This window comes from Oncorhynchus gorbuscha, linkage group LG01 (genome assembly GCF_021184085.1).
Source record: "Oncorhynchus gorbuscha isolate QuinsamMale2020 ecotype Even-year linkage group LG01, OgorEven_v1.0, whole genome shotgun sequence".
In the NCBI taxonomy this organism is placed as follows: Eukaryota; Metazoa; Chordata; class Actinopteri; order Salmoniformes; family Salmonidae; genus Oncorhynchus; species Oncorhynchus gorbuscha.
The window spans coordinates 45,904,132-45,931,578 of NC_060173.1; the positions used below are offsets into that span (position 1 = coordinate 45,904,132).

The 27,447-nt window shown below is 48.4% G+C and overlaps 1 protein-coding gene across 2 annotated transcripts in view; it reads left to right on the top strand.

Annotated features, from left to right (window-relative positions):
- Nucleotides 1-27,447, top strand: part of LOC124038456 (potassium voltage-gated channel subfamily KQT member 1-like) — a 298,643-nt gene that overhangs the window by 193,146 nt on the left and 78,050 nt on the right. For both annotated transcript variants that reach the window (XM_046354373.1, XM_046354363.1), the window contains 4 exons: nucleotides 280-355; nucleotides 2,126-2,220; nucleotides 2,782-2,822; nucleotides 4,718-4,779. In XM_046354373.1, coding sequence (XP_046210329.1) covers nucleotides 280-355; nucleotides 2,126-2,220; nucleotides 2,782-2,822; nucleotides 4,718-4,779 — 274 coding nt within the window. The remainder of the gene's footprint in view (nucleotides 1-279; nucleotides 356-2,125; nucleotides 2,221-2,781; nucleotides 2,823-4,717; nucleotides 4,780-27,447) is intronic.

Consider the following 27,447-nt stretch of genomic DNA (forward strand, 5'->3'; position numbering starts at 1 on the left):
AAATGAATGCAGTACAAGCCCATTACAATGGCTGGAAGCATGCAAGTTGTATAAATGTTCTGTTGTTTTGAGAGCAGAAAACAAGCCAGGTTGCTTTTATAAGGAAATACAACTGAGACGGGGAAACATCTGCAGGCTTAACCCCTTGTGTGCTGGAACAAATCAAATCAACATGTATTTGTCATGTGCGCAGGATACAGCGTCATGAACAATGAAATCCTTTCTTGCCAGTTCTCCTCTCGACAGTGCAACCAAATGAACTGTGTTTGTCTCCCTCAGGTTGTCTCACGCCCACAAAGCAGCAGTCAAAGTACTCCGGAGAATGAAGTACTTTGTGGCCAGACAGAAATTTCAGGTAAAAGACAGGGTGGAGGAAGAGAGGGGAGGAGGAGGGAGGGTAGAGAGAATAGTGTTGTGCTTGCTTCGGAAGGTGAGGGTGAGCACAAGGGAATGCTGTGCAGCTGCAGGACTGCCGTGTGTGCGTGTGCCCACTTGCATTTGCATATACGCAGTGTGTGGGCGGAGTGCACAATGTATGTGTGTGTAGGACGGCGTCGGTGCCTGCAACTTGCACCTGCACGTCTGTGTCTGGCCTGTCGTCAGTTCAGCCGCAGTATCATGGGAACCCTGTTCACCTCCGCTTGTGTGGTTAGAGTCTCTCACTGCACAGCTGTAGGAGACAAGGCACCTACCTACCACAGAATGGCCTCACTTGGCCTTTAGTCGTCCACAACTCTCTTCCTTATCTGAACGTGGTTGCCGTCTCCAACAGTCACCAACAAACACAGGCCACGGTTTCTGTCTTCACACTAAACCATTTTCTCATCACTTCATTATTTCTGGATGATGAACAGACCCCACCATACTGGCTCGTCATGTTTAATTGGGTGATGCAACCTCAGTCACAAGATAGCATTCTCCTCACACAAAACAACTCCCCCAACACGACAAGTGAAAGCCTGCTGAACTGCAACAACAAAGCACTGTGTTTTTAATTAGTTTAATTTCACCTTTATTTAACCAGCTAGGCAAATTGAGAACAAATTCTCATTTACAACTGCGACCTGGCCAAGATAAAGCAAAGCAGTGCGACACAATCAACAACACAGAGTTACACATGGAATAAATAAACCTACAGTCGATAACACAATAGAAAAAGTCTATATACAGTGTGTGCAAATGAGGTCAAATTAGGGAGGAAAGGCAATAAATAGGCCATTGTGGCGAAATAATTACAATATACCAATTAAACACTGGAGTGATAGATGTGCAGAAGATGAAATGTGCAAGTAGAGATACTGGAGTGCAAAGGAGTAAAAAAAAAAATAACAGTATGGGGATGAGGCAGTTGGATGGGCCATCCACAGATGGGCTATGTACAGGTGCAGTGTGAGGGAGATGTGAGTCTCCAGCCTCAGCAATTCTTGCAATTCGTTCCAGTATTTGGCAGCAGAGAACTGGAAGGAAAGGCTGCAAAAGGAGGAATCGGCTCTGGGGATGACCTGTGAAATATACCTGCTGGAGTGCATGCTACGGGTGGGTGCTGCTATGGTGAACAGTGAGCTGAGATAAGGCTGGGCTTATAGATGACCTGGAACCAGTGGGTTTGGCGATGAATATGAAGCGAGGGCCAGCCAACGAGAGCATACAGGTCACAGTTGCTTTGTTGCGAAATAGGAAGCCAATTCTAGATTGGAGATGCTTATGAGTCTGGAAGGAGAGTTTACTGTGTAACCAGACACCTAGGTATTTGTAGTTGTCCACACATTCAGGACGGTTCAGTCAGAACCGTCCAGAGTAGTGATGCTAGATGGGCGGTGCAGGTGCAGGCAGCGATCGGTTGAAGATCATGCATTTATACTTACTTGCTTTTAAGAGCAGTTGGAGGCGTCGGAATGAGAGTTGTATGGCATTGAAGCTCGTCTGGACGTTTATTAACACAGTGTCCAAAGAAGTGCCAGAAGTATACAGAATGGTGTCGTCTGCGTAGAGGTGGATCAGAGAATCACCAGCAGCAGGAGCGACGACTGTTGACCCGCGGGAGTCCCCAAGGGATGACCGTGGGTGACAATGTGCTGTGTGTGTTATGTTTGGGTTGCTACAATACAATGTTTCCGCTCTACAGCAAGCGAGGAAGCCGTACGACGTGAGGGACGTGATGGAGCAGTACAACCAGGGACACCTCACCATGATGGTCCGCATTAAGGAGCTACAGAGGAGGTGGGCCATTAAATCTCTCTCTCTCTTTTTACTTTGTGTTCTCTCGCTCTCTTTCTTTCTCCCTGTCTCGCTCTCTCTCTCTTTCTCCCTGTCTCTCTCTCTCTTTCTCCCTGTCTCTCTCTCTCTGTCTGTCTCTTCCTCCCTATCTATATCTGTCTCTCAGCTTACTCTCTCTCTCTCTCTCTCTCTCTCAGCTTACTCTCTCTCTCTCTCTCTCTCTCTCTCTCTCTCTCTCCCTCTCTCTCTCAGCTTACTCTCTCTCTCGCTCTCTCGCTCTCTCTCTCAGCTTACTCTCTCTCTCTCTCTCAGCTTACTCTCTCTCTCTCGCTCTCTCTCTCTCTCTCTCTCTCTCTCTCTCTCTCTCTCTCTCTCTCTCTCTCTCTCTCTCTCTCTCTCTCTCTCTCTCAGCTTACTCTCTCTCTCGCTCTCTCTCTCTCTCTCTCTCTCTCTCTCTCTCTCTCTTTCTGTCACATACATGAAACACTAACAAATGTTATAGAGCTTCGTCCAAAGTTTCAATTTTCCCATAACGTGTCTCTCATGTTCTCCTTCTTTTCCCAGACTCGACCACACATTGGGGAAACCAGGAATGTTTTTGCCAGGTAAAACCCACCAGAGGAAACTCACCAGGCCAGAGTTGATCTGATAAACTTGTGTCACTCCTCACTGTGCCCCCTCATCTCACAAACAAAGACAGCGAGGAACGACGATAAGGCTGGACTAGACTAAATCTTCTGCGAAGAGATCCCCAGTGTGTATAGTGTGTATACGTAGTGTGTGAGTGTGTAAATGTTTGACTATGTGTGTTTGGTACACACGCTAGTATTTGTATGCACAACGCTGCCATCCCGTCTCCCTATCCTCCGCCGCCTTCTCTCTTCTTCTCCTCCTCTGCGTACCCCCTCCTCCCTCTTTCTCCTCTCTCCTCATCTCCTTCTTTCTCCTCCTTCTCCATACCACCCTCCTATCCTTCCTTCTCTCTTCTTCTCCTCCTCTGCGTACCCCCTCTTCCCTCTTTCTCCTCTCTCCTCATCTCCTTCTTTCTCCTCCTTCTCCATACCACCCTCCTATCCTTCCTTCTCTCTTCTTCTACTCCTCTGCGTACCCCCTCCTCCCTCTTTCTTCTCTCTCCTCATCTCCTTCTTTCTCCTCCTTCTCCATACCACCCTCCTATCCTTCCTTCTCTCTTCTTCTCCTCCTCTGCGTACCCCCTCCTCCCTCTTTTTCCTCTCTCCTCATCCACTTCTTTCTCCTCCTTCTCCATGCCACCCTCCTATCCTTCCTTATCTCTTCTTCTTCTCCTCCTCCTCTTCCTGCTCTGTGTACCACCCTCCTCAACCTCCTCCTCTCCACCTCTACTCCTCCTCCTCCTCCTCCTCTATTTCTTGGCTGCCCCATGGAGCTAACAAGGGAAGTACGATGGTTAAACACTTGGTTGATTGGCCCAGGTATTGGATTAGGAGTCTGGGGCTTTACTCCAGACATCCATTACAACCAGGCCAGCCTTACAGGATAACACTACAGCTACAGCTGCCTACTTGCCTGTCAAATACAACCCACTACCCCCAGTCTACCTGGCTGAGCGTGCCCTGGCCCTAGGATGGAGCCCCGCTACACTGATATACTGTTGCTATGTTTATCGGGACTCAATGCAGGACTAAGAGGTTGTTTTTGCATTAGGGGGCCCCTAAATAAAGAAGTGCATGTGTTGGGGGGTGGTGTGTGTGTGAGACGGGGGTGGTAAAGCATTCCATAGTACCATGGTTTCCGCTGGACATCTGCCAGACCCCTATGCATTGGGTGGGTAGCCTGATTAGGGCGTCCACCCACGGTGCTCAGAATGACAGAAATCACATTACGATGATGGTCGTTCATATTAACAGAATTCTTACCGAATTCTGATGCGAACTTTGAAGATTGTAGACTAACAGTCCACATTTACTTTTCCTCTGCCGACAAGATGACAAACAGCAAAATCACGACCATATGTCAATCTCCTATCCCCCATAGTACAAAAGTGTATCTATTCTATTGGTCAGGTTGTCAAGAAAGAAATAGCCTATTCCAAACAGACTCTGAGACAGTTGTGGGAAGATGGATCCCAAATTCTTACAACCAGTAGGCCTCGGCTACATACAAATACCTTTAAAAAGCAACGATTCTGATGAAACAGATCACAATGTATAGCTTCAAATGTTGTTCAACTGCTTTTTATTCACATTATCGGAAAACACAGTCGACATGCAAGCGTTTTCATGTGACAGAGATGAAAACATCCGTTAGAAATGTAGAACGGAGATCTAGTAGGCTACTTTGAAAGCGAAGTAAGACGTGCCTCATAACATGTATTGAAAGGTTCATATTTCAAACAATGAAGTGCATGTATTCAGAAATGCATAGGCTACTGCTTCCAGCTCATTGCAATGTGGTGTGCGACACGCTGATGAAACCTGCCGTCCGTTGCTGTTGGAGATGCTGCGTTGTTGTTGTTTTTCAGAGAAAGGCGTAGATAAGGAATACCACACTGTGGGAGCCAGACTGATCCGCCTGGAGGACAAGGTAAGAACAGTCTTGTGTGCCCACGCTAGCATGTGTACGTGAGACTGTGTGTGATGGAATCTTTTCCACAGTATGTGTTATGGCTGGTTTCGGTCCCATGGCTGAGCCGTTAAACAAATGCCTCCTCTCCTCTAGCGATGCGTACGTGACACACGAGGTGTTCTTTTCCTGTTCATTCACATCTCCTCAGGGTTTCCATGCTTTACCAACGACCCGCTACCCTCTGTCCTCTACAACAGTGGTTCCCAAACTGTGGGGCAACGCGCCCTACATTTTTCTTCAAGGAACTCAGTCTGGCTTTCAACTTAGTCTCCTTTTCTCTGCACCCCGTGACAAAATGTGTAGCATTGCAGTAAAATAAGCTTTAAACCATAAGGGGGGGGGGGGGGGGGGGGGGTGCTAGAAGGGGGGGTCTGAGTGAAAACCCCTGGTCGACAACAAGTTATATTGTGGAGACGGTGGGTTGTGACTTGTTTTTTGTGTTTCCATAGGGGAACATGAATGTTTTAAAAGGGCATTCTAATACAAGCTACAGGGAGAGAGCACATCCCTCTGGTCCTCAGTGGAGCATGGCCAATAGGCAGCAGCTGTGTTATGTGCTGTAACCAGGCGTAACCCGCTAGGCAAAGTGGACCGGGAAGTGCCACCATGTGATGCCTGCCTGATCCCCAGTCATCAAAATCAAATCAAGTTGTATTCGTCGCATGCTTCGCAAACAACAGGTGTGGGACTAACAGTGAACTGCTTATGGGACCTTCCTTACAATGCAGAGAGAAAGAAAATACAGAAATAATAGAAGTATAACAGGTAATAATAAAAGTAATAATAGATACATAATGAGTAATGATAACTTGGCTGTCTATACACAAGGGATACCAGTACTGAGTCGATGTGCAGGAGTGCGCGGTAACTGGGGTAGATATGCACACATACTAGAAATAAAGATGTAGGTACAAGGAATAAAGTGGCAGATAGTAAATAGTACCACCTCATTGCACATCAGGGACCAATTTGTGCCACCGTTGGTTGGTCTGACTGGAGCCTGCGGGCAGTGATGTGGTGCCCACTGCAGACTTGTGACTGTGAGCATGTGTGCTGGCTTTCACTTGCGTCGGGAGCCTTTGTTTTTCCGCTCAGGGAAGTCTCACAGGACGACATTACGGCTGGCATCGGAGCCATTAGCCTGCCTGTCATTTAGAGGTCTGCTTCCCTGGAAGCTCCGAGAGAAATTGAGTGTGTGTTGTGTGTGTGTGTGTGTGCAGTTCAATGATTTTCTCCATTTTACTATGGTTTTTGCTATAGATATTGACTTTTGGCTCGTGGCTCCATGTCTACTATAATGCATGAGGGAAAGTCCACAGCTATCCAAACCCTCTGCTCTTGACAGGAGTGAAATGATCCTGAACTAAAGACTAACCCTACAGGAGAGTAAAGGAGATTGAGTTCTGGCCCATTTGCTGTCCGTGCACGTTGTGATCTCAATCTCCTGTTTGGTAACATAAACCTCACTTTATAAAACACCCTCGCTGTCCCTCCTGCATCCTGTGGCACACAGCAAACCAACCGGATGGAAAGGTTCCTAATTAGCAGACCAGTTCAGGGGAAATCGCCGATCAGAGCAGCAGGCAGCAGCAGCCTAGCGTGAGGAAACGAATGCCCCCAAAACAAATGTGGCTCCAATCACTGCATGCTCCCCGAGTACCAATATGAATAGTGTTTTGCATGACTCGTAGGAGAGTTGCCATGGTGACCGATTCCACACAGCGGTAGCAAAAAAAGAACAGCAAAAACACGTGATACCCGGAGCGCTCCCTCACTCGGCCTGTAATGACTGTTTTCTGTGTGTGTCCTCTCATATTATGGTTCTAGTCGTGTGAATCTCTTGTTTTGATGGGCCCACGGCGGCCAGGGGCCAGCACACCTGTTGGGCTGAGAGAGGGGGATGGTTCCAGTGCTGTGCCCCCGGCCAGCAGGTGGATGAACCCGCTGACCCCCCCGTCTGCCCGTGCCTCGGCCCATTCCTCCTCCCTCCAGTCTGCTGCTCCAGAGGCAGCCTGGCCAGGTCCGTCTCATTGTTTGGCTTTTCCTTCTCTAGTCTCCCTCCACCCGCCTCAGCCCACACATATAAGACAAGGTCTGCCTCAGCTCTCACACAGCGTCTCTACTGCAGCTGAAGGAGTTCTTCTGGTCTCAGTCTGACAATGAGGGACATCTTGCTATGATCAAGGAGTGGATGATATAGTACAAGCATTTGATCGAATACAAGTAGTGTTTATTGCGCACAGAATAGAATTCAAAAATTTAAAATGATCTGCAATTTAAAATGATCTCATTCTGAAACAAAGAAAGTTCGGATTTCCTAGAAAGCACCTCACTGTTGAAGGATTTTCACGTGTCACACAAATGCACAGACAGAACCAAGCATGGTATTATGGCAGAATCAGCCATGAATAAGGTGTTTCCCAACAGCCCTGAGGAATTATCAATCAAGTGTATACATCAGTGTGGGGTGTGTGTGTGTGTGTGTGTGTGTGTGTGTGTGTGTGTGTGTGTGTGTGTGTGTGTGTGTGTGTGTGTGTGTGTGTGTGTGTGTGTGTGTGTGTGTGTGTGTGTGTGTGTGTGTGTGTGTGTGTGTGTGTGTGTGTGTGTGTGTGTGTGTGTGTGTGTGTGTGTGTGTGTGTGTGTGTGTGTGTGTGCGCCTGTCACTGTGTGTTCTATTGAGCAATTGATGTTTGAAGGCCTGAATGTCTGACGAGTATCAAAACTCAAGCCAAGTTTACCATGGCTTTTCACCAAGTTTTTCACTTCAGACGGTTTTTATCTGCCCTACCACTCACCTGACTGGTAAGGTTGAAGGCCTCTCTCCTACTCAGCCTCACAAAAAAAGCTTCTCCCAAGTGGTTGTGACACCTACTCCTGCTGCCTGCTGCACAGCTGCTTGGATCAACCCGGCAATCTGTTCCCGATCAGCCCTGGCCTGTCTCCCCCTGTCTGGTAAAGGTACCCCTCCCCCCTGTCCCGAGCTTTTGCTCGCCTCCAGCACACACGCACTTACACACACACCCCAGACTTTGGATTGATCAGAATTTTAGGTTGGCTTAATTAACTTGTGAAGCTTATTATGTGAGAAACCCTTTAATTAACTAGTATATTCCTACTATTTACTTATTTTATCTCAGACTTTTATAGCTAGTACAACTGAATGCATTCAACTGAAATGTGTCTTCCGCATTTAACCCAACCCCTCTGAATCAGAGAGCGACTCTCTTAAGTTATCTTGTTGGGTGATTGCCTCTTTGAACTTACAATGACTAGCTCCAAGTTGTTAGATTTCTTTCTTGTACTTTATGCTATTCAAATAAATCACATTTTATTTGTCACATGTGCCGAATACAACAGGTTAAAGTTAAATGATTACTTACAAGCCCTTAACCAACAATCCTTTAAGAAGTTGTAAGATAATTAAGTGTTAAGTAAAACATAGATAAATAACATTTTTTAATTAAAGTAACAAACAAATAATGAAACAGTAGCAGTAAAATAACAATAGCGAGGGTACAGTTGAAGTCGGAAGTTTACATACACTTAGGTTGGAGTCATTCAAAAATGTTTTTCAACCACTCCACAAATTTCTTGTTAACCTGTTGAGTGTAGGGGGCAGTATTTTGATACCCAAACATACCCAAATTAAACTGCCTATTTCTCAGGCTCAGAATCTAGAATATGCATATAATTGTCAGATTAGGATAGAAAACACTCTAAAGTTTCCAAAACTGTCAAAATATTGTCTGTGAGTACCACAGAACTGATATTGCAGGCGAAAACCTGAGGAGAATCCAATGCGGAAGTGGCTTCTATTTTGAAAGCTCCATGTTTCATAGCCTGCCTTTGCTCCATTTAAATGGACATCAACCAGATTAATTTTCCTATGGCTTCCCCATGGTGTGAACAGTCTTTAGACATAGTTTCAGGCTTTTATTTTAAAAAATGAGTGAGAAAGATTACATCACGACATTGTATGGCTGGGTGCCAGCAGCATTTTGCACGCACAGCTTTTCTCTCTCACTCCTATTGAAGAAGCTACAGTCCCGGTTGATATATTATCAATTATATATTGTAAAAACAACCTGAGGATTGATTATAAAAAACGTTTGACATGTTTCTACGAACATTACGGATACTATTTGGAATTTTCATCTGAGATGTCGTGACCGCTCGAGCCTGTGGATTTCTGAACATAACGTGCCAACCAAATGGAGGTCTTTTGGATATAAAAATAATCTTTATGGAACAAAAGGAACATTTATTGTGTAACTGGGAGTCTTGTGAGTGCAAACATCCAAAGACCATCAAAGGTAAGCAATTTAATTTATTGCTTTTCTAACTTTCATGACCAATCTACTTGGCTGCTAGCTGTTTGTAATATTTTGTCTACTGAGAGGGATGTCCTTACATAAACGCTTGGTATGCTTTCGTCGAAAAGCTTTATTGAAATCTGACACACCAGGTGGATTAACAACAAGCTAAGCTGTGTTTTGCTATATTGCACTTGTGATTTCATGAAAATTAAATATTTTTAGTAATTTAATTAGAATTTTGCGCAATTCAGCTGTGGTTGATGAAAATGATCCCGCTAACGTGATGGGTGCATCAAGATACTATAGTTTTGGCAAGTCGGTTAGGACATCTACTTTGTGCATGACACAAGTCATTTTTCCAACAATTGTTTACTGACAGATTATTTCACTTATAATTCACTGTATCACAATTCCAGTGGGTCAGAAGTTTACATTCCTTTAAACAGCTTGGAAAATTCCAGAAAATGATGTCATGGCTTTATAAGCTTCTGATAGCATAATTGACATAATTTGAGTCAATTGGAAATGTGCCTGTGGATGTATTTCAAGGCCTACCTTCAAACTCAGTGCCTCTCTGTTTGACATCATGAGAAAATCAAAAGAAATCAGCCAAGACCTCAGAAAAAAATTGTAGACCATCACCAGTCTGGTTCATCCTTGGGAGCAATTTCCAAATGCCTGTAGGTACCACGTTCATCTGTACAAGCAATAGCATGCAAGTATCAACACCATGGGACCACGCAGCCGTCATACCGCTCAGGAAGGAGACGCGTTCCTTGTCCTAGATATTAACGTACTTTGGTGCGAAAAGTGCAAATAAATCTCAGAACAACAGCAAAGGACCTTGTGAAGATGCTGGAAGAAACAGGTACAAAAGTATCTATATCCACAGTAAAACGAGTCCTATATCAACATAACCTGAAACGCCGCTCAGCATTGAAGAAGCCACTTCTCCAAAACCTCCATAATAAGCCAGACTACAGTTTGCAACTGCACATGGGGACAAAGATCGTACTGTTTGGAGAAATGTCCTCTGGTCTGATGAAACAAAAATAGAACAGTTTGGCCATAATGACCATCTTTATGTTTGGAGGAAAAATGGGGGGCTTGCAAGCCGAAGATCACCATCCCAACCGTGAAGCACAGGGGTGGCAGCATTGTGTTGTGGGGGTGCTTTGCTGCAGGAAGGACTTGTGCACTTCACAAAATAGATGGCATCATGAGGTAGGAACATTATGTGGATATATTGAAGCAACATATCAAGACATCAGTCAGGAAGTGAAAGCCTGGTCTCAAATGAGTCTTCCAAGTGGACAATGACCCCAATCATACTTCCAAAGTTGTGGCAAAATGGCTTAAGGACAACACAGTCAAGGTATTGGAGTGGCCATCACAAAGCCCTGACCTCAATCCTATGTAAAATTTGTGGGCAGATCTGAAAAAGCATGTGCAAGCAAGGAGGCCTACAAACCTGACTCAGTTACACCAGCTCTGTCAGGAGGAATGGGCCAAAATTCATCAAACTTATTGTGGGAAGCTTGTGGAAGACTATCCGAAACGTTTGACCCAAGTTAAACAATTTAAAGGCAATGCTACCAAATACTAATTGAGTGTATGTAAACTACTGACCCACTGGGAATGTGATGAAAGAAATAAAAGCTGAAATAAATTATTCTCCCTACTATGACAATGTTTATTCCCACACTCGAGACTCTCACTCTTTATTGGTTACATGGACTCTTGGCCTCCCATCCTATACTAAACACCTCTTGCCGGCTTTGTATTCATGTTACCTGATGAAATTGCTGTACAATATGATCTTGTTACCATTCAAATGTCATATAAAATGCTCTCCCTGTCCTCTGCTGTGCCCTGATTGTATTACTGCTGATTATATCTGGAAATGTGCATGTACACCCTGGCCCATCTACTGTTGCTAGCCCCAATTCTGACGTGTGCTCTGATTTCTGCTTCACTGATTTCTGCTCTCATAAAAGCCTGGGTTTCTGAACGTTAACACTAGAAGCATATTACCTAATGCTCCAATCCAGATGTGTTGGTCATTATTGAGACGTGATTAAGAAAGAGTGTTTTGAACACTCTCCAGGTTTCACAGCTGCCCCTGTCCTCTAATGTTTATAACCTTTCTGGTTATAACCTTTTTGGCAAGACATATCTTCCAAGGGTGGTGGAATGGCAATCTTTACCAAGGAACACCTTCAGTGCTTGGTTGTCTCAACCAAGTCTGTCCCCAAACAATTTGATTTGCTGGTTTTAAGTATTAAACTTTGCAATAGCTCTTTCTTGACCTTTGCTGGGTGTTATCATCCACCATCAGCAGTGGCCTGTACCCTACCTGCCCTAAGCTTACTCCTGGCTCCTTGCATTTAGTCTCAATGTGTTCTGCTAGGTGACTTAAACTGGGACATGCTTAAACTACCTGACCAAGTCCTAAAACAACGGGACCCCTAAATCTTTCGCAGATTATTACCAATCCCATAATGTATGACTCCAAACACCCTGAAAAGGCTACTACATTTACATTTACATTTAAGTCATTTAGCAGACACTCTTATCCAGAGCGACTTACAAATTGGTGCATTCACCTTATGACATCCAGTAGAACAGTCACTTTACAACAGTGCATCTAAATCTTAAAGGGGGAAGGGGGGTGAGAAGGATTACTTATCCTATCCTAGGTATTCCTTAAAGAGGTGGGGTTTCAGGTGACTCTGGAAGGTGGTGATTGACTCCGCTGTCCTGGCGTCATGAGGGAGTTTGTTCCACCATTGGGGGGCCAGAGCAGCGAACAGTTTTGACTGGGCTGAGCGGGAACTGTACTTCCTCAGTGGTAGGGAGGCGAGCAGGCCAGAGGTGGATGAACGCAGTGCCCTTGTATGGGTGTAGGGCCTGATCAGAGCCTGGAGGTACTGAGGTGCCGTTCCCCTCACAGCTCCGTAGGCAAGCACCATGGTCTTGTAGCGGATGCGAGCTTCAACTGGAAGCCAGTGGAGAGAGCGGAGGAGCGGGGTGACGTGAGAGAACTTGGGAAGGTTGAACACCAGACGGGCTGCGGCGTTCTGGATGAGTTGTAGGGGTTTAATGGCACAGGCAGGGAGCCCAGCCAACAGCGAGTTGCAGTAATCCAGACGGGAGATGACAAGTGCCTGGATTAGGACCTGCGCCGCTTCCTGTGTGAGGCAGGGTCGTACTCTGCGGATGTTGTAGAGCATGAACCTACAGGAACGGGCCACCGCCTTGATGTTAGTTGAGAACGACAGGGTGTTGTCCAGGATCACGCCAAGGTTCTTAGCGCTCTGGGAGGAGGACACAATGGAGTTGTCAACCGTGATGGCGAGATCATGGAACGGGCAGTCCTTCCCCGGGAGGAAGAGCAGCTCCGTCTTGCCGAGGTTCAGCTTGAGGTGGTGATCCGTCATCCACACTGATATGTCTGCCAGACATGCAGAGATGCGATTCGCCACATGGTCTACTCTCTTTGATGTTATCCTCACAAATAATCCTGATAGGTATCAGTCTGGTATTTCCTGTAATGACCTTAGTGATCACTGTTTTTACAGACTTTGTTCGTAACGGCTGGACGGTCGCTAAAAAACTTGAATTAGCAAAACCTTCCTTCATGACCTGGCCTCTGTAAATTGGTATAGAATCAGCTTGATCCCCTCTGACGAAGACGCTTGGATCTTCTTATTCTTAACAAACACGACCCCATAATGAAAATGAGAATTCAAAATAGGTTCAGCCCCTGGTTTGACCGTTATCTGGCGTTACTCCACCTCAAGAACACCATTTGGCTGAAGGCTCGGCACACAAATACTTTGGCTGTCTGTCTGGCAGGCAAATTAGAAATAAGTGCACTCAGGCTATCCGGAAGGCCAAAGTTAGTTTCTTTAAGGAGCAGTTCTCTCTCTGTGAGTCTAACCCCAAGAAGTTCTGGAAAATGGTTATAGACCTAGAGAATAAACCCTCCTCACAGCTGCCCATGTCCTTTAATGTTGATGATGTGGTTGTTACTGGCAAGGAGGCGTGGCTGAGCTCTTTAATCACCACTTCATTAATTTGGCACAGCCATGCCTCCTTGCCCGTCCAACATTTCCTCATCTCCCAGACCTTCTACTGCAACAAGCCCCAATGCTCCTCCCTCTTTTTCCCCTGCCCCACTACACAGTTTCTCCCTGCAGGCGGTCACTGAGTCAGAGGAGCTAAAGGAGCTCCTTAAACTTGACCCCAAGTTTAAAGGGTCAAGTTTAAGGTCGTAGCCCCTATCATCACCGAGCCTATCTCTGACCTTCTAAACCTGTCTCTCCTCTCTGGGGAGGTTCCCAGTGCTTGGGATGCAGCCACAGTGTGTTTTTTTATTTAAAGGGGGAGATCAAGCTAATCCTAACAGTTTTAGGCCAATATCTATCTTACTTGTCAATAATCAACTCTACTGGCTTTCTTGATGCCTATAGTATTCTATCTGGTATGCAATCTTATGTGTCATGTGTCACTGCAACCTTAAAGGTCCTAATTGATGTCACCATTGTTCTTGATTCTAAGCAATGTTGTGCTGCTATTTTTATTGACTTGACCGAAGCTTTTGATACGGTAGACCATTCCATTCTTGTGGGTCAGCTAAGGAGTATTGGTGTCTCTGAGGGGTCTTTGGCCTGTTTTGCTAATTATCTCTCTCAAACAGTGCAACGTGTAAAGTCATAACATCAGCTGTCTCAGCCACTGCCTGTCACCAAGGGACTAGCCCAAGGCTCGATCCTAGGCCCCACGCTCTTCTCAATTTACATCAACAACATAGCTCAGGCAGTAGGAAGCTCTCTCATCCATTTATATGCAGATGCTATAGTCTTATACTCATCTGGCCCCTCCCTGGATGTTGTGTTAAATGCTCCACAACAAAGCTTTCTTGGTGTCCAACAAGCTTTCTCTACCCTTATCCTTGTTCTGAACGTCTCCAAGACAAAGGTCATGTGGTTCAGTAAGAAGAATGCCCCTCTCCCCAACGGTGTACTGACTACCTGTGAGGGTTTAGAGCTTGAGGTAGTCACCTCATACAAGTACTTGGGAGTATGGCTAGACGGTGCACTGTCCTTCTCTCAGCACATATCAAAGCTGCAGGCTAAAGTTAAATCTAGACTTGGTTTCCTCTATCGTAATTGCTCCTCTTTCACCCCAGCTGCCAAATGAACCCTGATTCAGATGACCTTCCTACCCATGCTACATTAAAAGGAGACATCATTTATAGATCGGAAGGTAAGGGTGCTCTCGAGTGGCTAGACGTTTTTTACCATTTGGCCATCAGATTTGCCACCAAAGCTCCTCCTCTGTAAACTGGTCATCTCTGTATACCCGTCGCAAGACCCACTGGTTGATGCTTATTTATGAATCGCTCTTAGGCCTCACTCCCCCCTATCAGAGATATCTACTGCAGCCCTCATCCTCCACATACAACACCCGTTCTGCCAGTCACATTCTGTTAAAGGTCCTCAAAGCACACACATACCTGGGTCGCTCCTCTTTTCAGTTCACTGCAGCTAGCAACTCGAAAGAGCTGCAAAAAACACTCAAACTGGACAGTTTTTTATCTCCATCTCTACTTTCAAAGGCTCAATCATGGACACTCTTACTGACACTTGTGGCTGCTTCGCGTGATGTTATCTGTGCCCAACAATGTTTGTACCATGTTTTGTCATGTTTTGTCATATATTGTCATGTCTTGTCCTTGTGCTTCCCCTTCTATTCGTTTCCCTCTGCTGGTCTTATTAGGTTCTTTCCCTCTTTCTATTCCTCTCTCTCCCCCTCCCTCTCTCCCTCTCTCGCTCTCTCTCTCTATCGTTCCGTTCCTGCTCCCAGCTGTTCCTCATTCTCCTAACTACCTCATTTACTCTTTTCACACCTGTCCCCTATTTTGCCCTCTGATTAGAGTCCCTATTTCTCCCTCTGTTTTCCGCTTCTGTCCTTGTCGGATCCTTGTATGATGTTCGCTGTTCTGTGTCCTTGTTCCGTCCTGTCATGTTTTACCTTCTTCATATGCTGCATGTGAGCAGGTGTCAATGTCAGCTACGGCCGGTGCCTTCCCGAAGCGACCTGCAGTCTGTGGTCGCGTCTCCAGTCATTCCTCTCTACTGACGAGTGGATTTCAGTTTTCCTGTTTTTGCTTTCACCTAGATAATATCCAGGATTATCGCTTTTGTCTAAGACTGGAATAAAGACTCTGTTTTCGTTAAGTCGCTTTTGGGTCCTCATTCACCTGCATAACAGAAGGATCCAACCAAGAATGGACCCAGCGACTACGGATTCTCTCTACTCTACTGTCGAGTTCCAGGGAGCGATGCTCGGCAGACACGAGCAGGAATTGTCTGCTGCTCGGCATGCCGTTGAGACCCTGGCCGCTCAGGTCTCCGACCTATCAGGACAGTATCAGAGTCTTCGTCTCGTGCCACCAGCTACTTCCTGTCTCCGGAACCTAGGGTTAATAACCCACCATGTTACTCTGGGCAGCCCACTGAGTGCCGCTCCTTTCTCACCCAGTGTGATATTGTGTTCTCTCTCCAGCCCAACACATACTCAAGAGAGAGAGCTCGGATCGCCTACGTCATATCACTCCTTACTGGTCGGGCTCGAGAGTGGGGCACACCTATCTGGGAGGCAAGGGCTGAGTGTACTAACGATTATCAGAACTTTAAAGAGGAGATGATACGGGTTTTTGATCGTTCTGTTTTTGGGAAAGAAGCTTCCTGGTCCCTGTCTTCCCTATGTCAAGGTAATCGATCCATAACGGATTACTCTATAGAGTTTCGCACTCTTGCTGCCTCCAGTAACTGGAACGAGCAGGCACTGCTCGCTCGTTTTCTGGAGGGACTCCACGCTAAGGTTAAGGATGAGATTCTCTCCCGGGAGGTTCCATCCAGCGTGGATTCTTTGATTGAACTCGCTATTCGCATTGAACGACGGGTAGATCTTCGTCACCGAGCTCATAGAAGAGAGCTCGCGTTAACTGTGTCCCCCCTCTCCCCGACACTACCATCTTTCCCCACTGACTCAGGTGTTGAGCCCATGCAGCTGGGGGGTATTCGCATCTCGACTAAGGAGGGGGAACGGAGAATCACCAACCGCCTCTGTCTCTATTGCGGTTCCGCTGGTCATTTTGTCATTTCATGTCCAGTTAAAGGCCAGAGCTCATCAGTAAGCGGAGGGCGACTGATAAGCGCTACTACACTGTCCTCTCTGTCAAGTACCTGTACTACCTTGCCGGTCCATCTACGCTGGACTGGATCGGCAGCTTCCTGCAGTGCATTAATAGACTCTGGGGCGGAGGGCTGTTTTATGGACGAAGCCTGGGCTCGGGAACATGACATTCCTCTCAGACAGTTAGGGGAGCCCACGGTCATGTTCGCCTTGGATGGTAGTCCTCTCCCCAGTATATTATGTGAAACACTACCTTTAACCCTCACAGTATCTGGTAACCATAGTGAGACCATTTCTTTTTTGATTTTTTGTTCACCTTTTACACCTGTTGTTTTGGGTCATCCCTGGCTAGTGTGTCATAATCCTTCTTTTGATTGGTCTAGTAATTCTATCCTTTCCTGGAACGTTTCTTGTCATGTGAAATGTTTAATGTCTGCTATTCCTCCTGTTTCTTCTGCTCCCTCTTCACAGGAGGAACCTGGTGATTTGACAGGAGGGCCGGAGGAATATCATGATCTGCGCACGGTCTTCAGTCGGTCTAGAGCCACCTCCCTCCCTCCTCACCGGTCGTATGATTGTTGTACTGATCTCCTCAAGAAGCGTTTTGCATCCGCTCCTATCCTTGTTGCACCTGACGTCACTAAACAGTTCATTGTCGAGGTAGACGCGTCGGGGGTGGGCGTGGGAGCCATTCTGTCCCAGCGCTCCCATACTGACGATGGGATCCACCCTTGCGCGTATTTTTCTCATCACCTGTCGCCGTCGGAACGTAACTATGATGTGGCTAACCGCGAACTGCTCGCCATCCGTTTAGCTCTAGGCGAATGGCGACAGTGGTTGGAGGGGGCGACCATTCCTTTTGTCGTTTGGACTGACCAAAAGAACCTTGAGTACATCCGTTCTGCCAAACGACTCAATGCGCGTCAAGCTCGTTGGGCGTTGTTTTTCGCTCGTTTCGAGTTCGTTATTTCTTATCGCCGGGTACTAAGAACACCAAGCCTGTTGCTTTATCCCGTCTCTTCAGTTCTTCTGTAGCATCTACCGACCCCGAGGGGATTCTCCCTGAGGGGCGTGTTGTCAGGTTGAATGTCTGGGGAATTGAGAGACAGGTCAAGCAAGCACTCACTCACACTCCGTCGCCGCGCGCTTGTCCTAGTAACCTTCTTTTCGTTCCTGTCTCTACTCGTCTGGCTGTTCTTCAGTGGGCTCACTCTGCCAAGTTAGCTGGCCACCCCGGCGTTCGGGGTACGCTTGCTTCTATTCGCCAGCGGTTTTGGTGGCCTACTCAGGAGCGTGACACGCGCCGTTACGTGGCTGCTTGTTCGGACTGCGCACAGAATAAGTCCGGTAACTTTTTTTCTGCTTCTGCTCCTGGCCTTGCTGGGTCTCAGTCTGTCCCCAGCCACCGCATCTCTCCTGCCCTTGCTGTGTCTCAGTCTGTCCTGCCACCGCATCTCTCCTGGTCCTGCTCCTGCACTTGCTGTGTCTCAGTCTGTCCACAGCCACCGCCTCTCTCCTGTTCCTGGTCTTAGCCTTGCTGTGTCTCAGTCTGTCCCTAGTTGTTACTCTCCTGGCCTGTTTGGTCCTGATTGCTCTAACGCTTACAGTTCTCTACCCGTGTCTCATTTTAAGTAATAGCCCTAGATTCCCTCTTCATCGTCTCCCGTTACGGTCCTGAGGAGAGGAGTTGGGTTCTTTCTCGGGACGTGCTGGACCGTTTGTTGATCTATGATTTCCTCCGTTGCCGCCAGGGTTCCTCCTCGAGTGCGCCAGGAGGCGCTCGGTGAGTGGGGGGGGTACTGTCATGTTTTGTCATATATTGTCATGTCTTGTCCTTGTGCTTCCCCTTCTATTCGTTTCCCTCTGCTGGTCTTATTAGGTTCTTTCCCTCTTTCTATTCCTCTCTCTCCCCCTCCCTCTCTCCCTCTCTCGCTCTCTCTCTCTATCGTTCCGTTCCTGCTCCCAGCTGTTCCTCATTCTCCTAACTACCTCATTTACTCTTTTCACACCTGTCCCCTATTTTGCCCTCTGATTAGAGTCCCTATTTCTCCCTCTTTTTTTCCGCTTCTGTCCTTGTCGGATCCTTGTATGATGTTCGCTGTTCTGTGTCCTTGTTCCGCCCTGTCGTGTTTTACCTTCTTCAGATGCTGCGTGTGAGCAGGTGTCAATGTCAGCTACGGCCGGTGCCTTCCCGAAGCGACCTGCAGTCTGTGGTCGCGTCTCCAGTCATTCCTCTCTACTGACGAGTGGATTTCAGTTTTCCTGTTTTTGCTTTCACCTAGATAATATCCAGGATTATCGCTTTTGTCTAAGACTGGAATAAAGACTCTGTTTTCGTTAAGTCGCTTTTGGGTCCTCATTCACCTGCATAACATGTTTGTTCTGCTACCTTGTTGTGCTGCTGCCATGTGTAGCTACCACGTTGTTGTCATGTGGTGTTGTTACCATGCTGTGTTGTTGCCATGCTGTGTTGTTGTCTTAGGTCTCTCTTTATTTAGTGTTGTTGTGTCTCTCTTGACGTGATTGTCCTACATTTGTATTTTTAATCCCAACCCCCTCCCTGCAGGAGGCCTTTTGTGTGTGTGACTGTCAGTGTGTGTTCATCAGTGTGTGGGCCTCAGTGTGTGTTGTGTACTAGCTCTGACTTCACTGATAGCTACTTTATTGAGTAAAAATGTACTTACTATGACTGTTGTCACGTCCTGACCTTTATTTCCTTTGTTTTGTCTTTATTTAGTATGGTCAGGGCGTGAGTTGGGGTGGGCAGTCTATGTGTGTTTTTCTATGTTGGGGTTTTGAGTTCAGCCTAGTATGGTTCTCAATCAGAGGCAGGTGTCATTAGTTGTCTCTGATTGAGAATCATACTTAGGTAGCCTGGGTTTAACTTTTGAGTTATGGGTGTTTGTTTTCCGTGTGTGTTTGTTGCCACACGGTAATGTTTCGGTTTTGTTCGTTTCACGTTTATTGTTTTGTAGTGTTCAGTTTATGTCTTTAAATAGACGTTATGGACACTTACCACGCTGTGTGTTGGTCCTCCGATCCTTCTCGCTTCTCCTCCTCAGTAGAGGAGGAAGAATGCCGTTACAGAAACACCCACCAACAAAGGACCAAGCAGCAGGGTAAAGGGCAGCAGCAGCAGCGGCAAAGAACACATGACTCCTGGACATGGGAGGAGATTCTGGACAGCAAAGGACCCTGGGCACAGCCAGGGGGATATTGCCGCCCCAAAACAGAGCTGGAGGCAGCGAAGGCAGAGAGGCGCTGGTATGAGGCGGCAGGACGGCGGCGCGGCTGGAAGCCCAAGAGGCAGCCCCAAAACTTTATTGGGCGGGGGCACACGGGGAGTGTGGCGAAGCAAGGTAGGAGACCTGCGGCAACTTCCCGTGCTTACCGGAGAGAGAGAGGGATCGGGCAGGCACCGTGTTATGCGGTGGAGCGCACAGTTTCCCCAGTGCATGTGCATAGCCCGGTACGGTACATTCCAGCTCCTCGTATCGGCCGGGCTAGAGTGGGCATCGAGCCAGGTGCCATGAAGCCGCCTCTACGCATCTGGTCTCCAGTGCGTCACCTCGGGCCGGCGTACATGGCACCAGCCTTACGCATGGTGTCCCCGGTTCGCCAGCACAGCACTGGGAGCATTCAACCAGGTAAGGTTGGGCAGGCTCGGTGCTCAAGAGCTCCAGTGCGCATGCACGGTCTGGTCTACCCAGTGCCACCTCCACGCACCAGCCCTCCGGTGGCAGCCCCCCGCACCAGGCTGTCTCTCCGTCTTATGTCTACAGGTGTTCCTGCCTGTCCAGCACTGCTAGAGCCTTCCTCCTCTCCAGCGCCGCCAGAGTCTCCCATCTGTCCTGAGCCACCAGAGTCTCCCGTGTGTTCTGAGCCGCCAGAGTCTCCCGTCTGTCCTGAGCTGCCAGAGTCTCCCGTCTGTCCTGAGCCGCCAGAGTCTCCCGTCTGTGCTGAGCCGCCAGTCTCCCATCTGTGCTGAGCCGCCAGAGTCTCCCGTGTGTTCTGAGCCGCCAGAGTCTCCCGTCTGTCCTGAGCTGCCAGAGTCTCCCGTCTGTCCTGAGCCGCCAGAGTCTCCCGTCTGTCCTGAGCCACCAGAGACTCCCGTCTGTCCTGAGCCGCCAGAGTCTCCCGTCTGTCCTGAGCCGCCAGAGTCTCCCGTCTGTCCTGAGCCGCCAGATCCGCCAGTCTGTCCTGAGCTGCCAGATCCGCCAGTCTGTCCTGAGCTGCCAGAGCCGCCAGTCTGTCCTGAGCCGCCAGTCAGCCAGGAGCCGCCAGAGCTGCCAGGAGCCGCCAGTCAGCCAGGAGCTGCCAGAGCCGTCGGTCAGCCAGGAGCTGCCAGAGCCATCAGTCAGCCAGGAGCTGCCAGAGCCATCAGTCAGCCAGGAGCTGCCAGAGCCGTCAGCGAGCCAGGAGCAGCCAGAGCCGTCAGCCAGCCAGGAGCTGCCAGAGCCGTCAGCCAGCCAGGAGCAGCCAGAGCCATCAGCCAGCCAGGAGCTGCCAGAGCCATCAGCCAGCCAGGAGCTGCCAGAGCCGTCAGCCAGCCAGGAGCAGCCAGAGCCGTCAGCCAGCCAGGAGCTGCCAGAGCCGCCAGCCAGCCAGGAGCAGCCAGAGCCGTCAGCCAGCCAGGAGCTGCCAGAGCCGCCAGCAAGCCAGGAGCTGCCAGAGCCGCCAGCAAGCCAGGAGCTGCCAGAGCCGTCAGTCAGCCAGGCGATGCCAGAGACGTCAGTCAGCCAGGCAATGCCAGAATCGCCCTTCACTCCGGAGCTGCCGGAGTCTCCCACCTGTCCGGAGCTGCCGGAGTCTCCCGCTTGTCCGGCGCTGCTGGAGTCCCCCACCTGTCCAGCGCTGCCGGAGGCGTCCTTCGCTCCAGGGCTGCCGGAGCCTCCCGCTTGTCCGGCGCTGCCGGAGTCTCTCGTCCATTCAGGACCCGTGGAGTGGGTCCCCAGTCCAAGGTCGGCGGTGAGGGTAGACGCCCACCCAGACCCTCCCCTATAGGTTCAGGTTTTGTGGCCAGAGTCCCCACCTTTGGGGTTGGTACTGTCACGTTCTGACCTTTATTTCCTTTGCTTTGTCTTTATTATGTATGGTCAGGGCATGAGTTGGGGTGGGCAGTCTATGTGTGTTTTTCTATGTTGGGGTGTTGAGTTCAGGCTAGTATGGTTCTCAATCAGAGGCAGGTGTCGTTAGTTGTCTCTGATTGAGAATCATACTTAGGTAGCCTGGGTTTCACTTTTGAATTGTGGGTGTTTGTTTTCCGTGTGCGTGTTTGTTGCCACACGGTACTGTTTCGGTTTTGTTCGTTTCACGTTTATTGTTTTGTAGTGTTCAGTTTATGTCTTTAAATAAACATTACGGACACTTACCACGTTGCGCATTGGTCCTCCGATCCTTCTCAGAAGAGGAGGAGGAATGCCGCTACAACTGTGATATGTGCTTGTCCCACCTATCCATGAATGGACAAACTGTAAGTTGTTCTGAATAATCACGCCTGCTAAATTACTCAAATGTAAAATGCGCCTTTCAATGTAACCCTCCCCCTGGCTTTCTGTTCTCCCATTCTTGGTTAGCCTCCCAACCACCACTACTTCTGTGTTGTGATGTGTAGCACCAGCCAGCCACTATTACCCTCCTCTCCTCTCTTCCTCCTACACGAAACATCAACAGACAATGACTGAGAGCTCTGCTGCTCTGCTCTTTGACTGGCTGTGTGTCGAGCCTTCAGGCCTTGTCCCGGTTCTGACAGCACATCAGTCCTGGGAGCATTAATTACACACGCACGCACCTACACACACACACGCGCACGCACACACGCACACACACACACACACACACACACACACACACACACACACACACACACACACACACACACACACACACACACACACACACACACACACACACACACACACACACACACACACACACACACACACACACACACACACACAAACAAGAAGCAAACAGACACACACACGTAGTGTTGGTCGTGGGAGCATTAATTACACTCGCAAGCACGCACGCACAAAAACACAGACACACACACACAGACACACACACACACAGACACACAAACAAGAAGCAAACAGACACACAATGTCAGTCGTGGGAGCATTAATTACACATGCACGTACGCACACACACACACACACACACACACACACACACACACACACACACACACACACACACACACACACACACACACACACACACACACACACACACACACACACACACACACACACACACACACACACACACACACACACACACACACAAACAAGAAGCAAACAGACACACACACACACACAAACAAGAAGCAAACAGACACACACACACACACACACACACACACACACACACACACACACACACACACACACACACACACACACACACACACACACACACACACACACACACACACACACACACACACACACACACAAACAAGAAGCAAACAGACACACACACACACACACAGTGTCAGTCGTGGGAGCATTAATTACGCACACATGCACACACACACACACACACAAATAAGAAGCAAACAGACACACACACACAGTGTCAGTCGTGGGAGCATTAATCTTGGTGTGGGTGAAAGTTGTGAAGCATTTGAGTGGCATGGTGTGGAGTAATAGTTCATTGATGCTTGTGCCCTGTACACCGCCAGACAGTGATTTATATCACACAGACAAAGCCAACACATCCAGCCTACAGCCCTTTCTGTCTTTCTCTAGCTTCTTTGGAAAGGAGGCGGCAGCACAGCTTTGGGTTGAATTCTCCAACCGGAGTGGGGATGAAGACAGATTGCAGGCCGTGACAGTCTGTTATCTTTCTGTCAGACGGTGTCCGTGAAAAATACAGAAACAACAAGCTCCAACGAAAACCGACAACTTAGGGGTTGTAGAAGGAGCCGAGAGAAGAATACTTTGAGTCACAAACCCCTCCTGTTTGCATGAGAAAACACACAAAACATGCTCCTGGGCCTCTAGCAACAATAAGTGATTTCTTTCAAATCCCCCTCATTCCAGTGTTACACTAGGTGGGACAGTGCCCTTCTAATGGCTAAACTATTTTATCTTCGTTCAGTTCAATTCTTGTCTCAAGCCTACATCTTATTTTTAGTCATTTACTATCACATGCTGATCCCATTCCCTACCATAGTCATGTGCTTGGCTCAATAGTCACAATAGAGGTTTGAGTTGAGGGCAAAAACATCAGACTGCAGTGTTGAAAGCATCAGCCTCAGCTTAATGCACCCTCCAGACATGTCCAGACATGTCTCTGTACCAGACGTCATTATTTGCCTTACTCAAAGTAAATGGTCCATAAATCAGGGTTCTGCGGTTGGCTGCTGTACACTATCGCAGTGCAAATATAACACCTATATCCTACATATTAGCACTAGGCGTATGCACAGAGGAATGTTCTCCTCCTAACGACATCTCAATTAGACAAGTATGCTGTAAATTAAACCAAGGCTGAATACTGAATACCTCAGCCTTTAAAGCCCCTACAAACCCTGGTCTCTGTGCCCTACTGTGTTTTTTCAGTGGCCCAAATGGCACCTTATATAGTGCACTATTTTTGACCAGGGCCAATAGGGCTCCGGTCAACAGTTGTGCACTATATAAGAAATATGGCTCCATTTGGGACGTGGCTTGTGTGTAGGAGAAGTCCATCTGTAATGCGTTTAGCCCTCCGCCCCATCCCCAAACAGCCAGGGTGTAGTGGTACTCTGTTTAGACTGGTTGGCCAAGCACTAGCCAGTGACAGGGCTGGCCTGGTAAACATACACACTACTTTAGTCCATCCGGCCTGCCGTCCCTGCTAGTCTCACCGTCTCACCATCTCACCGCATGTCACGTCCACAACACGTCCTCTTGCTCTTGTCTGTTGCTGTCTCCACCAAACAGGAACAAGCTAATTAGCTCAACATCAAGGGATGGGAGGGATGAGGGAGAGAGGAGGGGTGTACAAGGAACGACATACTGGCAAAAGCAACCATGTCCACAGCACTTCCTCTCTCCTCTCTCTCTCTCTCCTCTCTTGTTCCGTCACCAAACAGGAACAACCTCATTATCTCGACATCAAGGGATGAGAGGAGAGGGGGGGGGGCAGACTAACAACAGTAACAGGGACCAATGGCCCATAACTCAACAGAGATAGTAGCTTCAGTCGATCTGTGGTGTAGTTGTTCTCTCATCACTTTTTGGCCACAGGGCTCAGAGTGGCTTTCAAAGAGTCTCATCTCAGTGCTATGACAAGACAATTTATAGACTGGGAGGAGGGTTAGAGGAGACTTCATAAGTGACTGGAACCACAGGTCTGTGTCATCAAAATAGCAGTGACAATGCAGAAAGCTTAAGGTTTTATCATTGTATTCAGTTCAGCCTCACTGTTCTCTCCTGGATTCGTGTTTGAGAACAATTTTCTTGCTTCAATCTACTGTACTTATCCGCTGCTAGATTCACACACAGTTCTTATGTCAGTCCAGGCCTAAATGAAACGCTCTTATGTTGGACCACATAGCCCATATGAATGGTGAAGTTGCGCTTTCCCTGGGTCAGGACCCAACAGACTGTATAAGTAAATACTAGCGGCTCTTGAGAGTGTACCACCTCAATGGGCAGCGATGTACCACCTCAATGGGCAGCGCTGTACCACCTCAATAGGCAGCGCTGTACCACCTCAATGGGCAGCGATGTACCACCTCAATGGGCAACGCTGTACCACCTCAATGGGCAGCGATGTACCACCTCAATGGGCAGCGCTGTACCACCTCAATGGGCAGCGATGTACCACCTCAATGGGCAGCGCTGTACCACCTCAATGGGCAGTGCTGTACCACCTCAATGGGCAGCGATGTACCACCTCAATGGGCAGCGATGTACCACCTCAATGGGCAGCGATGTACCACCTCAATGGGCAGCGCTGTACCAACTCAATGGGCAGCGCTGTACCACCTCAATGGGCAGCACTACCCTGCTCTCCACTGGGAGCTATGGGAAGAGTTCAGTCCTCTCTCAGAGTTCTCTCTTTATCTCCCTTTCCCTCTGGTCCTGACGACAGAGCTGCCCTAAGAGCTGCATGTAGTGTCGTTGATATATGTGTGTGTGGCTGCAGAGCGGCCGGGCCGGGGAGCCAGACTGACCAGAGTGGACTAAACAAAGAGAGGAAACTTGGCAAGGAAACCGCCACCGCTGCGGCAGGCAGGCAAGACACTATGCTCTACTGTACTGAGCCGAGCCAGACCTACGCTGCGTCCCCGATGGCACCCTATTCCCTACACAGTGCACTACTTTTCATTAAAGCTCTGGTCTAAAGTAGTGCACTATATATAGGGAATAGGGCTCTGGTCTAAAGTGGTGCACTATATATAGGGAATAGGGCTCTGCTCTAAAGTAGTGGACTATATATAGGGAATAGGGTGCTGTTTGGGACACCAAACTAGCACTAGTGCTGCAGAAATGGCAAACCCCTCAGGGGCTTCAGGGCTAACCCCGGATATGTCTAGACTAGACTGGGCAGTGTTCAGAACGAGCTACAGCTCCTTTCTTCTCAATCAAAGGTGATCTAGTTCACTGAATCCTGTTACGCCCAGGTTCTTTATGTCCCAAACTCGAATTGCCTGAAAGGCTAGGGCCAATTCAGATGTGCGGAAATGCTGATTCAGCGAGCTCACACAATGCTGCATTGAGCGGACCAAGATATCTCATACTCTTAGCCGTTTCACGTTGACTCGCGCACACACACACACACACACACACACACACACACACACACACACACACACACACACACACACACACACACACACACACACACACACACACACACACACACACACACACACACACACACACACACACACACACACACACACACACACACACACACACAGCTTGTCCTGTGTCTGCCTCTCTACTGCAGCCCAGTCTCAGTAAATCACAGCTGGGCAGTATGCTGTGGATGCAGTCTTCCAGACATGTTCTGCCTCCCTCTCTCAGCGTCAATCTCTAATTTCAGCCTAGACCCTATGTACTGTGTCTTTACCACATGCTCGCAGACAGACAGTCAGCTATCCCAGCAGACCTGGGTCCAAATAGCATTTGTTTTTGTTCAAATACTACTAAGTAAACAGGGTTTAAACTTGTAGGATCCATTGGTTCTATTGCGGTGGGCATGCTATATGAATCACAGCTAAATGATTTGAAGAAAGACAATGACTGTCTGAACCCAGGTCTGTCTCAGAATCAGTCAGCCAGTCCCCGGTCTTCTCCACAATGCCCAGAGGATTACAGGTCTACACTCTCATTTCACAGTGTTTAAATCATATCTCTGCAGCCACAACTGTCTCTGGCTCATGCCAGATTGGACACTCACTGTTTCTCCCTCCATGCCTCTCTCCTCTCTCTCTCTCCCCTCTCCTCTTTCTGTTTCTCTGGTCTCTCTCTCTCTCTCCCCTCTCCTCTCTGTTTCTCCCCCACTTCTATCTCTCTCCCCTCTCCTCTCTCTGTTTCTCCCCCCACATATCTCTCTCTCTCCCCTCTCCTCTCTTGTTTTCCCATTATGTCTCTCTCTCTCCCTCTCCTCTCTCTGTTTCTCCCCCACTTCTCTCTCTCTCCCCTCTCCTCTCTCTGTTTCTCCCCCCACATATCTCTCTCTCCCCTCTCCTCTCTCTGTTTCTCCCCACTTCTCTCTCTCTCCCCTCTCCTCTCTCTGTTTCTCCCCCCACATGTCTCTCTCTCCCCTCTCCTCTCTCTGTTTCTCCCCCCACATGTCTCTCTCTCCCCTCTCTTCTCTCTGTGTCTCCCCACATATCTCTCTCTCTTCCTTCTCCTCTCTTGTTTTCCCTTTACGTCTCTCTCTCTCCCCTCTCCTCTCTCTGTTTCTCCCCCACATGTCTCTCTCTCCCCTCTCCTCTCTCTGTTTTTCCCCACATATCTCTCTCTCTCCCTCTCCTCTCTTGTTTTCCCTTTACGTCTCTCTCTCTCCCTCTCCTCTCTTGTTTTCCCTTTACATCTCTCTCTCCCTCTCCTCTCCTCTCTCTGTTTCTCCCCCACATGTCTCTCTCTCTCCCATC